The following is a 13,128-nucleotide window of genomic DNA, read 5'->3' as shown; positions in this document are numbered from 1 at the left end:
TGTTTTGATGATTTTTCTATTTTAGTTGTGTGTTTAATTTTAGATTATAAATGCTTTGTGATTGATATAAGCTGTATTTATAGCCTACATTCTCTACAGTGTTGGTAAAGTACCATGAACACACTTGTGCAATAAATATTTACCAGCTGTTGGCAGTCCTTACCAAAGGCTTAGTGCCCTTCTGGCACAAATTACTGTATACTCGTCATCTTTGGCAGAAAATTGACATTGAACATCTTGGCTAGAATTCATTTGCTTAAACAAGGCAAATCTGTGAGTGTTGAATTACTGGACTCTATTTTTATCTGACAACTGAGGTTTTACTTTATATAAATTTAAATACTTTATATGATATTTATGTGCTAACCAGAGGTCAACTAAAGCTCTTAGCTTATTAGATACTCCCAATAAAATAGAGTGCTTATTTAGCTTTCATCTTTATCTCTATTCATGTTTATTAATTTCCATTATTTTTTGTTCTTCCTTTTATACAGTGAATATATTATTTTTTTTCCTTAAACTCAAAGTGAAGCTCTGTTTTATAAAGGATTAATTTACCTTTTGGTGTGATAAACAGTTCCATTTGGGGGACTCCTTACCCCATGAGAAAAAAAAAATTATTACTAGCTAATGAAAATAGAAAGTAGGACAAATTTCTTACCATAACTCTTGCTGTTAATAAAGAGGGAACATTTACTAATTGAAATAACATCTTCCTCTTCCTATCAACATTGCCATCTTTTTAGGAGATATTTTAGTACTTCATAAAACTCAGTGGACTTTTTTATTTTTATCTCTCACCCCTGATAATTAAATATGTAAACGTCCTAAGATTTCTTTTACTGCTTAATTTTCTATTACCCTTTCCCACAGTATTTTTGAACATTCTCCAGTACTTCTTGGTAATTCTGCATCTTAAGGATTTATCCATTTAAATTAAAATTAATAGTTTGGCCATCAAGTTGTCTACCTCATTTCCTTTGTTTACATTTTTAAATAAAAAAGAGGAGATCACTTACTGAGTTTGAGAAACAACATTTAAGGTCTATAAAATGTATACTATTTCATAGGTAGAGACCTAACATTGTAGTACTTGCATGAAAAGGAAATAAGAATTCTCTTTTTAAAGCAAAGGTATTTTTTCCCTAGTTTACAATATTATGATCATAACAATAAAACTTCTTCCAGGATTTTCTGCCTATTAAAAAAGAAAACGAAAAATCCCTTTCAGAAAACATGGATGCATTTGAAAAAGTGAGAACCAAATTAGAAACACAGCCACAAGAAGAATATGAAATCATCAATGCAGAGGTAGGATATTTATGACTTTTTTTTTTAACTCTGATATTATTAGTCAGGATGTAAATGAAATACCTTGTAATTTATAGACATGACCCCACATTAAAATTGGACTGCTTTTGGCCTTTAAAATATGCATTAAAACAAGTGTAGTGTGATCATTAAAATAAATTATGAAGATCAAAACCAAGATGAATTTTCAAGCATATCTTGTTAATTCTGGTTTTTGGAAACAACCAGTTCTGTTTCAAATTTTTAAAAATAATTCCAAGGATAACTTCAAATGAAAGTAAATCATATTTCTTTATTATTAGAAAAGCATTTGATTGCTCTACACTTTTTTTTTAATAAAAAGAAATTCACTTTAGTGTAATATCATGAAAGTCAAATATTTATTTGACGATTTTATGGTTACCACAATCATAAACATTCGATTGAAACAGGTTAAACATGCATGTTGAAAATTTTCAGTAAGATTGGAAAACTGAACCAAGGCTTCTAAATGAAAATTGCCACAGCCAACATCATACTGAATGGGCAAAAACTCAAGTGTTTCACTTAAGATCAGGAACAATACAGGATGTCTGCTTTCACCACTCTTATTCAACATAGTACTGTAAGTACTAGCCACAACAATCACACAAGAAGAAGAAATAAAAGGCATCAAATTGGAAGGGAAGAAGTAAACTGTAAACTTATTCACAGGTGACTTGATATTATATATAGAAAACCCTAAAGACTCAACCAAAAAAACTACTAGATCTAATAAATGAATTTGGCAAAGTAGCGATATACAAAATTAATGTTCAGAAATCAGTGGCATTTTTCTACACCAATAATGAACTGTCAGAAAGAAAACAATCCCATTTACTATTGCAACAACAATAAAAGTAAGTTACCTAGGAATAAATTTAACCAAGGAGGTAAAAGACCTGTACTTGGAAAATTATAAGATACTGAAGAAACAAATTGAGGAAGATACAAATAAGTGGAAGCTTGTACCATGTTCATAGATAGGAAAAATTAACATCAATAAAATGTCCATACTACCTAGATCTATAGATTCAGTGCAATTCCTATTAAAATACCAATGACATATCTCACAGATCTAGAACAAATATTCCAATAATATATATGGAACCACAAAAGGCCCTAAATAGCCTCAGCAATCTTGAGGAAAAAAAGCAAAGTTGGAGGTATTACACTACCTGAAATTAAACTGTTACAATCCAAAGTAATCAAAACAGCATGGTATTGGCACAAGAACAGGCATATAGATCAAAGGAACAGAATAGAAAGCACAGAAATAAATCCATGCCTTTATGGTCAATTATTATTTGACAAACGAGACAAGAATATACAATGAGATAAACACAGTCTCTTCCATAAATGGTGTGGGAAAATTGGACAGATAATGCAAAAAAATGAAACTAGACCACCAACTTACACCATACACAAGAATAAACTCAAAATGGATTAAAAACTTAAATGTAACTTGTGAAAGCATAAAAATCCTATAAGAAAACAGGCTGTAAAATTTCAGACATTTCTCATAGAAATATTTTTTGCAGAAATATCTATCCAGGCAAGGGAAACAAAGGGAAAAAATAAACAAATAGGACTGCATCAAACTGAAAAGCTTTTGCACATCAAAAGAAACCATCAAAAAAATGAAAAGAGAACCCACTGAATGGGAGAACATATTTGCCAGTGACACATCTGGTAAGGGGTTAATTTCCAAAATATATAAAAAACTAATACTGCTCAACATCAATAAGACAACCCAATTAAAAAATGGGCAAAGGACCTGAATAGACCTTTCTCTTAAGAGAACATACAGATGGCCAATAGACATGAAAAAATGCTCAATGTCAGTAGTCATCAGAGAGATGCAAATTAAAGCCACAATGAGATATCACCTCACTCTGTCAGAATGGCTGTTGTCAATAAGTCAATGAACAAGTGTTGGTGAGGATGTGGAGAAAAAGGAACCCTTGTTCATGCACTATTGGTGGGAATGCAAACTGGTGCAGCCACTATAGAAAAGAGTATGGAGTTACCTCAGAAAATTAAAAACAGAACTGCCTTTTGACCCAGTGATCCCACTTCTGGGAATGTATCGGAAGAAACCCCAAACACTAATTCAGAATAATATATGCATCCCTGTGTTCATTGCAGCGTTATTTACAATAGCCAAGATCTAGAAACAGGCCAAGTGCTCAACAGTAGATGAGTGGATAAAAAAGCTGTGGCATATTAACACGATTAAATACTACTCAGTAGTAAAAAAGAAGGAAATCTTACCTTTTGCAAAAGCATGGATGGACCTGGAAATTATTATGCTAAGTGAAATAAGCCAGTCAGAGAAAGACAAGTACCATATGATCTCACTTATACGTGGAATCCAGTGAACAAAATAAATTGACAAACGAAATAGAAACAGAGGCATGGATGCATGGAACATACTGACAGCTATCAGAGGGGAGGGGAGTTGAGAGGAAAGAATGTGAAGGGATTAAGCAAAAATACATTTTTATATGTCATATATGTAATTTTTTATATATATATATATAAAACAGACAAAGACAACAGTGTGGTAATAGCCAGAGGTACGGGAGCGGGGGGGGGGGGGGTAGTTGGAGGTGGGCAAAGGAGGGGAATATGGTGACAGAGAGAGACTTTGCTTGGGGCAATGGACACGTGGTGCAGTGTTAAGTTATATACTTGAAACCTGTGGATTCTTTGGGGTTTTTCTATGTACAACATCATGTAATCTATGAAAAATGACAGTTTTACTTCTTCCTTTCCAATTTGATGCTTTTTATTTCTTCTTGATTGTTGTAGCTAGTACTTAACAGTACTATGTTGAATAAGAGTGGTGAAAACAGACATCCCTGTCTTGTTTCTGATCTTAAGTGAAATACTTTGAGTTTTTACCCATTCAGTATGATGTTGGCTATGGACATTTTCATTTAGAAGCTGTGGTTCTAAATCTTATTGAAAATTAAAATAAATGAAAGAAAATTGCATACATATTAGAATGGAAATAGCAATAGGTTAAGAATCACAAATTCCATGGTGATGGAAAAAGTAAAGAAAAAGTCATAAATTCCAAGTTATGCCATTGTGAGCAGGTAAAGTGTCTTAAGCTACCTAAAATCATATCATCAATCAGTTGCATTTAATATATAGGTATTAGACAGGAGCACTATTCATTCTCTCAATTTCAAATTATCTATATCTGTCACCCCACAGAGGATAAAATGCTATGTGTAAAATTAAATCAAGACCATGAACAGTTGGTGGTGACAGCATATTTTAGAGGAAAGAATGTCATCAAGTTCTTGAATGGGTTTTCAGCCCAGTCTGAGCCACAGTTTTCTCATCTGCATCATTTGGATTATCTTAAAGATGCCACTTGATCTCTGTTAATTGAATCTTACTATAGGGATGTCGCATGTTCCCAAAATGTAGCTAAAGTGCTTTGTACAGTCATGAGAACTGACAGATTTCATTATGTCTTTGTTGCCTCTTTCATTTATGTTTAAAAATCTCCTTAAGTGATTATGACATATGAAAACCATTTCTTTACCACTATTTTGTAAAAAGTGATCTATTTTATATTTTTTATGTGTTCATTCATAAACTTCAATAAGTCTGCTTTTGGGAAAGATCTCATTTCTTCATCTTGACTAGTCATCAGACCATTAAATAGTTAATTAAATTATGTTTAAATCATTAAATTATTTATTATGTATTATTAAATAAACCATTTGTTTCTTTACATTGTCAGGTTAAACATGGTGGCTTTGTTTACTATCAAGAAGGTTGTTGCTTGGTTCGTTCAAAAGATGAAGAAGGTATAAGTTTTTCCTTTTAACATACTCTGATTTTTCATATTTCACGTTTTTTATAGGAAATTTGATATAAGATTCTCAAAGGTATAGAAAATATTTTTCTAGCTTATTTCTGAAATTTTGTTAAATGGCTAGTTTTTGTTTGTTTAAGATATAGTTAACAGCTACATCAAAAGCTTTGACAGGAAGAATGGAGGTAGGAACCAGCATTTTTTGAGCATCTGCTGTATCCCAGGTACTAGGCTAGGAATGATTCTTCAGTGTCATTTACATTGTCTTTCTAGGTTCTATATGGTCTATAAATACTGGACTATAGTGATATCAAATAATATCACATAAGTTGATGCATAATGTAATATTGAATAACAGAATAATATTAAGTAACTAATGCCAGTTTCTATGTAAATCAAGTTGCCATTAATGCTAAAGGAAGCCAGAATATAGCTTCTTATAGGAGAATGCTAATTTAAAACATTGAAATACAGTTTAAAATATTTTAAAGTACATCTTGTGGTGCTCTCTCCTTCATTCTTTTCTGTATGTAGCAGACAATGATAATTACGAAGTTTTGTTCAATTTGGAGGAACTTAAATTAGATCAGCCCTTCATTGATTGTATCAGAGTTGCTCCTGATGAAAAATATGTAGCCGCCAAGATAAGAACGGAAGATTCTGAAGCATCTACCTGTATAATTGTGAAGCTCAGTGATCAGCCTGTAATGGAAGCTTCTTTTCCAAATGTGTCCAGTTTTGGTAAGCCACCAACCAAAACAGTCTTTAATGTTGACAAAGCAACAGTAAGAGAATTGTTCACACTTTTGAAACATATTACTTGCCTATGTGAGTGAATGAGAATTTGAGGAGGGCCTGACCAGTTTATCCCTGTGGACTTCACACCTTGCGCTGTGCCTCTTATTCAGATCATCCCTTCTTTAATTATATATCCAGTAGCAAATTGCCCAAGGTCACTACCTAGAGAAACTTTAGAACGTGTTGAACTAACTTATTCATCAGTAGAAGTTGTGATATTTTTACTAGTAGAACCAACTTTAAATTTTATCATCGATCATTGAGGAATACATATGTTCATACTTTATTCCCCCCTTTTCATTTTTGGACATAAATTTCCCCATTGTTTAATAACTAAATGCTTTTGCAATGAATTGAAATTATACCTTATCTAACTGATCCTAAGACATAAATTTTGTACATTTTAACCTCTCAAAATCAGGATGCTCCCTGGCCGGTTTGGCTCAGCGGTTGGAGCGTCGGCCTGCAGACCAGAGAGTCTCGGGTTTGGTTCCCACTAAGGGCACGTACCAAAAAAAAAAAAAAAAAATCAGGATGCATACTATACAATGATGTCTTACAGTAACTGTCAGCCAGGTGGCAGTCATGATATAATTGTGTGAAAATCCATTGACAGGTTCTGATAAGACCAAGAAAACACTAACATTAAAGTATATTTGGTAGTCTGAGGTATCTTGTGGCTTGAAGGTGGACAGAAAACATTTAGGCAGGAGAGAAGATGATCTAATATTTCCTCAGACTTAAAGTTAGACGTTTTATATTTAAACATAATTCATCTCCTGAAAACAATTAGGACTTTACCAAAATCTTCCCTAAATATTGAACATTCATCTCCTATTTAGAAACTTTAGTGCCCTGAGACTGATAACTATTTGAAAACTTAGATTTGATGTAGTGTAGTATTTTATTCTCTGGAAAGCTCTCGGGCTTATATATAACAGGTTATATACTTGAACCTGTTAGATTTAGATTTCCATGGATAAACTTACACCTCTTTTCTCTGGCACTCAAAATTAGAATGCACTGAACCTTTTTTTTTAAAGTGTTAAGTAGGTGGCTATGTATAATTCTTTAATTATTTTTCCCAGAATGGGTCAAGGATGAAGAAGACGAGGATGTTTTATTCTATACCTTCCAGAGGAACCTTCGCTGTCATGATGTGTATCGAGCCACTTTTGGTGAGAACAAACGTAATGAACGTTTTTACACAGAAAAAGACCCAAGGTACTAGAATAATACAATTAAATCTTTTCTCTGGTTATCTAAAGTGCTGTTCTTGTGTTGACTTAAAATATTGATTTTTTTCTGGAACCAGACATACCAAGACTAAGATGAGCATAATCATTCTTTTTATTTTTAATACTTTTATTGATATTTTAGAGAGAGAAACATGAATTATGAGAGAGAAACATTGATTAGCTGTCTCCTGCATGCCCCCTACTGGGGATTGAGCCCGCAACCTAGGCATGTGCCCTGACTGGGAATCGAAATGGGACCTCTCAGTCCATGGGACGATGCTCAATCCACTGAGCCACACTGGCTGGACATAATCATTCTTTTTTATAAGTTGTTTAGATTCAAAATTAGAGTCTAGGTATATTCAGACTCCAGAGTAAACCCAAATACATCATTAGACTACAAATGATGAGTTAATATCATTCTCTCTGGACTGTGACACGTGAGAGGAGTTGTTGATTGAGCACTTAATAGGGTTGTCATATAGCGATCATAAATCGCTTATAAATTATAACTAGATACCATGGTATCTGTTACACAGAATTCACTACTCATTTCATACAGATTATCTAAATTTTAAGTTGCTTTGCTTTGAGCCATGATGGCAATTGGTCTTTAAATGTCACTTTCCCCAGTACTTTGGTAATTCCTTCTTAAAGCTAATTCTCTTTATTTCCTTGTAATCTCCAGGATACATGCCTTATATTACCACTTAAGCTTGGAAGGAAATGAGAGTAAATGTATCTGGCAAAGTCCCTTAACTGAGAGACAATTTTTTTTTTTGACATATGTGTCCTGTAACTTCATACATCATTCCACAATATAGTTTGGAGAATGTCTGAACATATTTTGCAAGAAAAAAATGGGGTTTAATTCTAAATAAATCTATGGCAGTGAAGTCAACACCCAAAACAGGAAAATTAACCCTTCATTTCAAACCTTAGAGCTGGCAAGGACCTTAAAGAAAATCTTGTACAACTCTCAGTTAATATTAATAATTTGAGGTCTAGAGAAATTACATTATTACAGTCCATAGAACTAACATTCTTGGTCCAGTAATACAGTCATTGCTTTTTTGTCTGACGATGATTATTTTTATGAGAAATTACTAAAACTATTCATATGATCCACTGTTTTATATATCACTCTTCAAGGGTATCTTTTGGAGATGATAGTTTAAGCTGGTAATTTATTTTTTATATCGATGTATGATTCTGAATAATTTTCCATCTTGTGAATAAAGCTTGAAATTGAAAAAACAAAACAAAAAATTAAAAACTGGCACAGTGAACTATACCCTTGAATAAGGTACTTGCTTGCCATATATTGTTACTGTCTAAGTTCTTAGATTAAGCAAGTTATGTATCTATTTAAGATTCTTGGAAAGTATTTGGCTTCTAGCATGCTTTTTCTTCACCATAGGGAATGAATCATAATTAAATATGTTTAAGCCTAGTTTGGCATGCAGAACCCTGATCTACAGCACAGTACTTTCCAAGAATCCTAAATATATGTATGATAACTCACTTCTATATACTTTTCAGTATTTTTACTATAAATTACTATTATAATAAGGACACATGTAAATAACATTTAAAACCATTTTGTCAGTGTGAATTAGTATACTGCTATTAAGATATTATTTGATTATATTTATTAAGAATCATAAAAGTACCCTTAATCATTAAATTAGTATTTTCATTCTTAAGAGTTTATCCTAAGGAAATATTATAAAGGTCAGGGAGAGGGACACTATCTTCATTAATATGTTGCCATTATATCCTTTATTACAGTGAAACATTAAAATCTAAATTTTTAAGAATTATGATACTTTAACTTGATAGAATGTTAGGTAGCCACTAAAAATAATGATCATAAAGAGTATGTAACTAATGTTGGGGAAGATACTGATATTATGTGATGTAAAAAAAAAATGCAGAATCTTGCTCTGGGTGGTGTAGCCCAGTTGGTTGTAGCGTCTTCCTGTACACCAAAAGGTTGCAGGTTCAATCCCTGATTCAGGCATATATAGGAGGCAACCAATTGATGTTTCTCTCTCTCCCTTCCCCTCTCTCTAAAATCAGTCAATAAGCATGTCCTTAGGTGAGGATTTAAAAAATTCACAATCCTGCCCTGGCCAGTTTTGCTCAGCAGTTAGAGCGTTGGCCTGCAGTCCAGAGAGACCCGGGTTCAGTTCCCACGAAGGGCACGTGCCTCGGTTGCAGTTTGTCCCCGGCCCTGATTGGGTTGTGCAGGTGGCAGCCACTCGATGTGTCCCTTTCATGTCGATGTTTCTCTCTCTCTCTCTTTCTCTCTCCCCCTCCCGCTCTATCTGAACAAAAAATGGAAAAATGTCCTCAGATAAGGATAAAAAAAATATAGAATCCTGCCTGACCAGTGTGGCTCATTGGTTGAGTGTCAACCCATGCACCAAGAGATTGCCAGTTCAATTCCCAGTCAGGGCACATTCCCACATGTGGGCCCGATCCCTGTGGGGCATGCAGGAGGAAGCCAGTCAGTGTTCTTTCTCATCGCTGTTTCTCTCTCTCTCTCCCTTTCCCTTCCTCTCTCTCTCTCAAAATCAATAAAGAAAAAAAAAGCAGAATCCTTAATTGCATGTATATTTTAATTATATCTATTTAAAGACATGCATGAAATACAAATAAACTATAGAAGAAGAAAATAGAAAAATTAAAATAACTATGTTGATTTTTTTTAATGTGTTAGGTTTGTGAGATTGTGAGGAATTTTCTTTCTGGCTATTGTTCAGTTTTGTTGTAAAAACTAAGAGAAAAGGAAAGTCAACGTGTACACAGAGGAAAAACAAAGTAAACTCTGTCGCTTTTTTAACCTATAATTATGTATCTCCTCTAGGAAGTTTATTTCTTCTTCTTAGCAAAAAGCCCTGTAATCTATTAATGTGATTGAGAATTAGATGATGTCTATATTTTACCTTTAAATGCATTAAAAAAAAAGATGGATTGATGATACATAGACATATGATAAAAATATATATATAGCAAGCCCTGGGTAGTGTTGTTAAGTGGTTAGAGCATTAGCCCACACACCAAAGGGTTGCAGGTTTGATTCTTGGTCAAGGACAGGTACCTGGGTTGCAGATTTGATCCCCAGACCCCACCAGGGTACATGTAGGAGGCAACCAATTGATGTGTCTCTCACATCAGTGTTTCTCTCTCTCTCTCTCTCTCTTTCTCCCTCCCTCCTTGTCTCTCCCTCCTTCCCTCTCTTCCTTCCACTCTCTCTAAAAATATCAGTGGGGAAAATATCCTCAGGTGAAGATTAAGAAAAAAATAATTATATACATAAATCTTAGTGGTGGGTATATAGGTATTTACCTTACATTCCTTTCAACTTTTCTGCATGTTTGAAACATGTTCATAGCAAAATGTTAGAGAAAAATTATTTTGAATGTTTTGGAGGATGATGAGAAAAATAATAGCAGTATTCTAGTTTACAAGCAGAATTCACTAAGGAGTTGTTTTTATTTTCTATCTACATTATATATTAACATATATACTGACCACCTGTGAGGTAGCACCATTAACAAGGTAGTATGCATTTCAAATTTATTAGATTTTCATCTCTCTCTCTTTTCCTCTCTCTCTCTGCATAGCTATTTTGTTTTCCTTTATCTTACAAAAGACAGTCGTTTCCTCACCATAAATATCATGAACAAGACCACTTCTGAAGTGTGGTTGATAGATGGCCTAAGTCCTTGGGACCCACCTGTACTTATCCAGAAGCGAATACATGGGGTCCTTTACTACGTTGAACACAGAGAGGATGAATTATACATTCTCACTAATGTTGGCGAGCCTACAGAATTCAAGGTGATACTCTATTCTCCTTAACCCCATTTAGGCTGTTAAGAAGTGTCAACACCTCCATCAGCAACATTTCTTGCTCTAAGAGTTATTTGTTTCATAGGCTTTGGGTAAAGTGTAGAAATTGATGCTGCCTTTCTTCTTGTGCTGAACCAGTCCCATTTGAATTGGGCCTACAAAGGATACTAAATGAAACATATTCTACCCTGATTATATCAGTTATCAAAGCCAAACTTAGTAGCTTAAAAGAACAAACTTTTATAAATTCATGGTTTTGTGAGTTAGCAGTTTGGATCCCTCTCAGTGAAGCGGTTCTGTTGGTCTCAGCTAGGTTCACTGATGCTTCCACAGTCAGCTGCCTGTCAGTCCCCTCACTCAAATGTCCACTGACTGGCTGTCAGCTAACCACTGGCAACCCAGGAGGCTAATCTGGACTCATTCAGTGGTGATGGTCACACCTCAGCCCTGATGCAGTTCTTTCAGCTCTTCATAAAACAGTCAAGAATAGTATATCTAGTTTTCAGTCACACCTCAGCCCTGATGCAGTTCTTTCAGCTCTTCATAAAACAGTCAAGAATAGTATATCTAGTTTTCAGTGGTTTCATCTGTGGATTTTGGATTTTGTAGTCATCATGTTTTGTTACCTATAGCTCTTCTAACTTTGTTCCACACAGCTAATGAGAACAGCAGCTGATACACCTGCTATCATGAATTGGGATTTATTTTTCACAATGAAGAGAAATACCAAAGTCGTAGACTTGGACATGTTTAAGGATCACTGTGTTCTGTTCCTGAAGCACAGCAATCTACTTTATGTTAATGTGATTGGTCTGGCTGATGATTCAGTTCGGTCTCTAAAGGTATGTTTAATTATCAAAAGACAATGCTGTTAATCAAAACACATGCAGTTTAGCTTCACCAGAACATCAAATTTTTAATAATTAGCAATGTACTTTTTCTTAAAATAATTAAATGGAATTTAGCATACTAGGTCTTTATCAGATTTAGGAGGTATGTCTCTTTCTATATATCACACATTTCTACAGCTGTAGATACAGTAAGAACTCAAGCCAACTTGGCAGCTAGTACCTAACCACTGTCTGCTGCTCCATCCCACCCCAGTGGAGATAGTCATGCCCACGGTGTTTGTGCCACTACATGCTTGCATCGGCATCATCTCTCTGCCATTTTTCTTACCCAGGGCATCAGGAAGGGTGAACTTTGGTTTCTTTCAATAGTGGGGTGGCAGTCTCCACTACAGTACAGCTGTGATGCTGGCACATCTCCTTGGCAGGCTGACTCACTGATATTGCCTGTCTGTGGCTGCCAGGAACAATTATCTGCCTCCACAGGTGAACTTCCAATGGCACCCTGTTGCCCAGTTTTAAAGCAGCATTAACATGTGACTTAAGACACCAGGCACTGAAGGGAAGAGGAGAGGCCTCCATTTTGCTTGACATGGAAGGAGTTGCGGAGCCAATTGACCAGCTGGCATAAACCACATACACCTCCCTAACTGCAGGGTTGGAGCAACTGCTGTTAAAATGCAGTTCCAGTGAACTGGCTGTTTAATGAACTTCTGTGTGCAAAGTACTGTATTAGGCACTCTAGAGTGGAAAGACAGCAGGACAAAATATGTGGCCTTAAGGAGAATATAATTTATCATGAAATTTGACTACTACACAAAGAATAGGTATAAGGTGAATTTTAAAAAGTGGTATGAAGGGCCCTGGCCGGTTTGGCTCAGCGGTTAGAGCGTCAGCCTGCGGTCCTGAGAGACCCGGGTTCGGTTCCGCTAAGGGCGCGTACCTCGGTTGCAGTTTGTCCCCGGCCCTGGTCGGTTGTGCGGGTGGCAGCCACTCGATGTGTCCCTTTCACATCGATGTTTCTCTCTCTCTCTCTTCCTCTCTCTCCCTCCCACTCTACCTGAACAAAAAATGGAAAAAATGTCCTCTGGTGAGGATAAAAAATAAAAATAAAAAAGTGTTATGAAGAATGAAGGAGATATAAAATCACTATTAGGATACCACAGTAATAGTTGTAGGCCAGATCCACCAATGGATGCTAAAATGAGCGGGTGTA

At 35.1% G+C, this 13,128-nt stretch overlaps 1 protein-coding gene across 6 annotated transcripts in view; it reads left to right on the top strand.

Annotated features, from left to right (window-relative positions):
• PREPL (prolyl endopeptidase like) overlaps window positions 1-13,128 on the top strand; it is a 40,847-nt gene that overhangs the window by 12,099 nt on the left and 15,620 nt on the right. For 3 of the 6 annotated variants that reach the window (XM_036262849.1, XM_036262851.1, XM_036262855.1), the window contains exons 3-8: window positions 1,189-1,311; window positions 5,093-5,159; window positions 5,702-5,908; window positions 7,054-7,189; window positions 10,836-11,052; window positions 11,721-11,906. In XM_036262849.1, the coding sequence (XP_036118742.1) occupies window positions 1,189-1,311; window positions 5,093-5,159; window positions 5,702-5,908; window positions 7,054-7,189; window positions 10,836-11,052; window positions 11,721-11,906 (936 nt within the window). Of the gene's footprint in view, window positions 1-1,188; window positions 1,312-5,092; window positions 5,160-5,701; window positions 5,909-7,053; window positions 7,190-10,835; window positions 11,053-11,720; window positions 11,907-13,128 lie in introns of those variants that run through there. The other 3 variants (XM_036262850.1, XM_036262853.1, XM_036262854.1) reach the window with 3 other exon arrangements.

Source organism: Molossus molossus, unplaced genomic scaffold, assembly GCF_014108415.1.
Source record: "Molossus molossus isolate mMolMol1 unplaced genomic scaffold, mMolMol1.p scaffold_m16_p_15, whole genome shotgun sequence".
Lineage (NCBI taxonomy): Eukaryota > Metazoa > Chordata > Mammalia > Chiroptera > Molossidae > Molossus > Molossus molossus.
The sequence above is the reverse complement of the archived record's forward strand: the minus strand, read 5'-3'. Positions and strand labels throughout refer to the sequence as shown.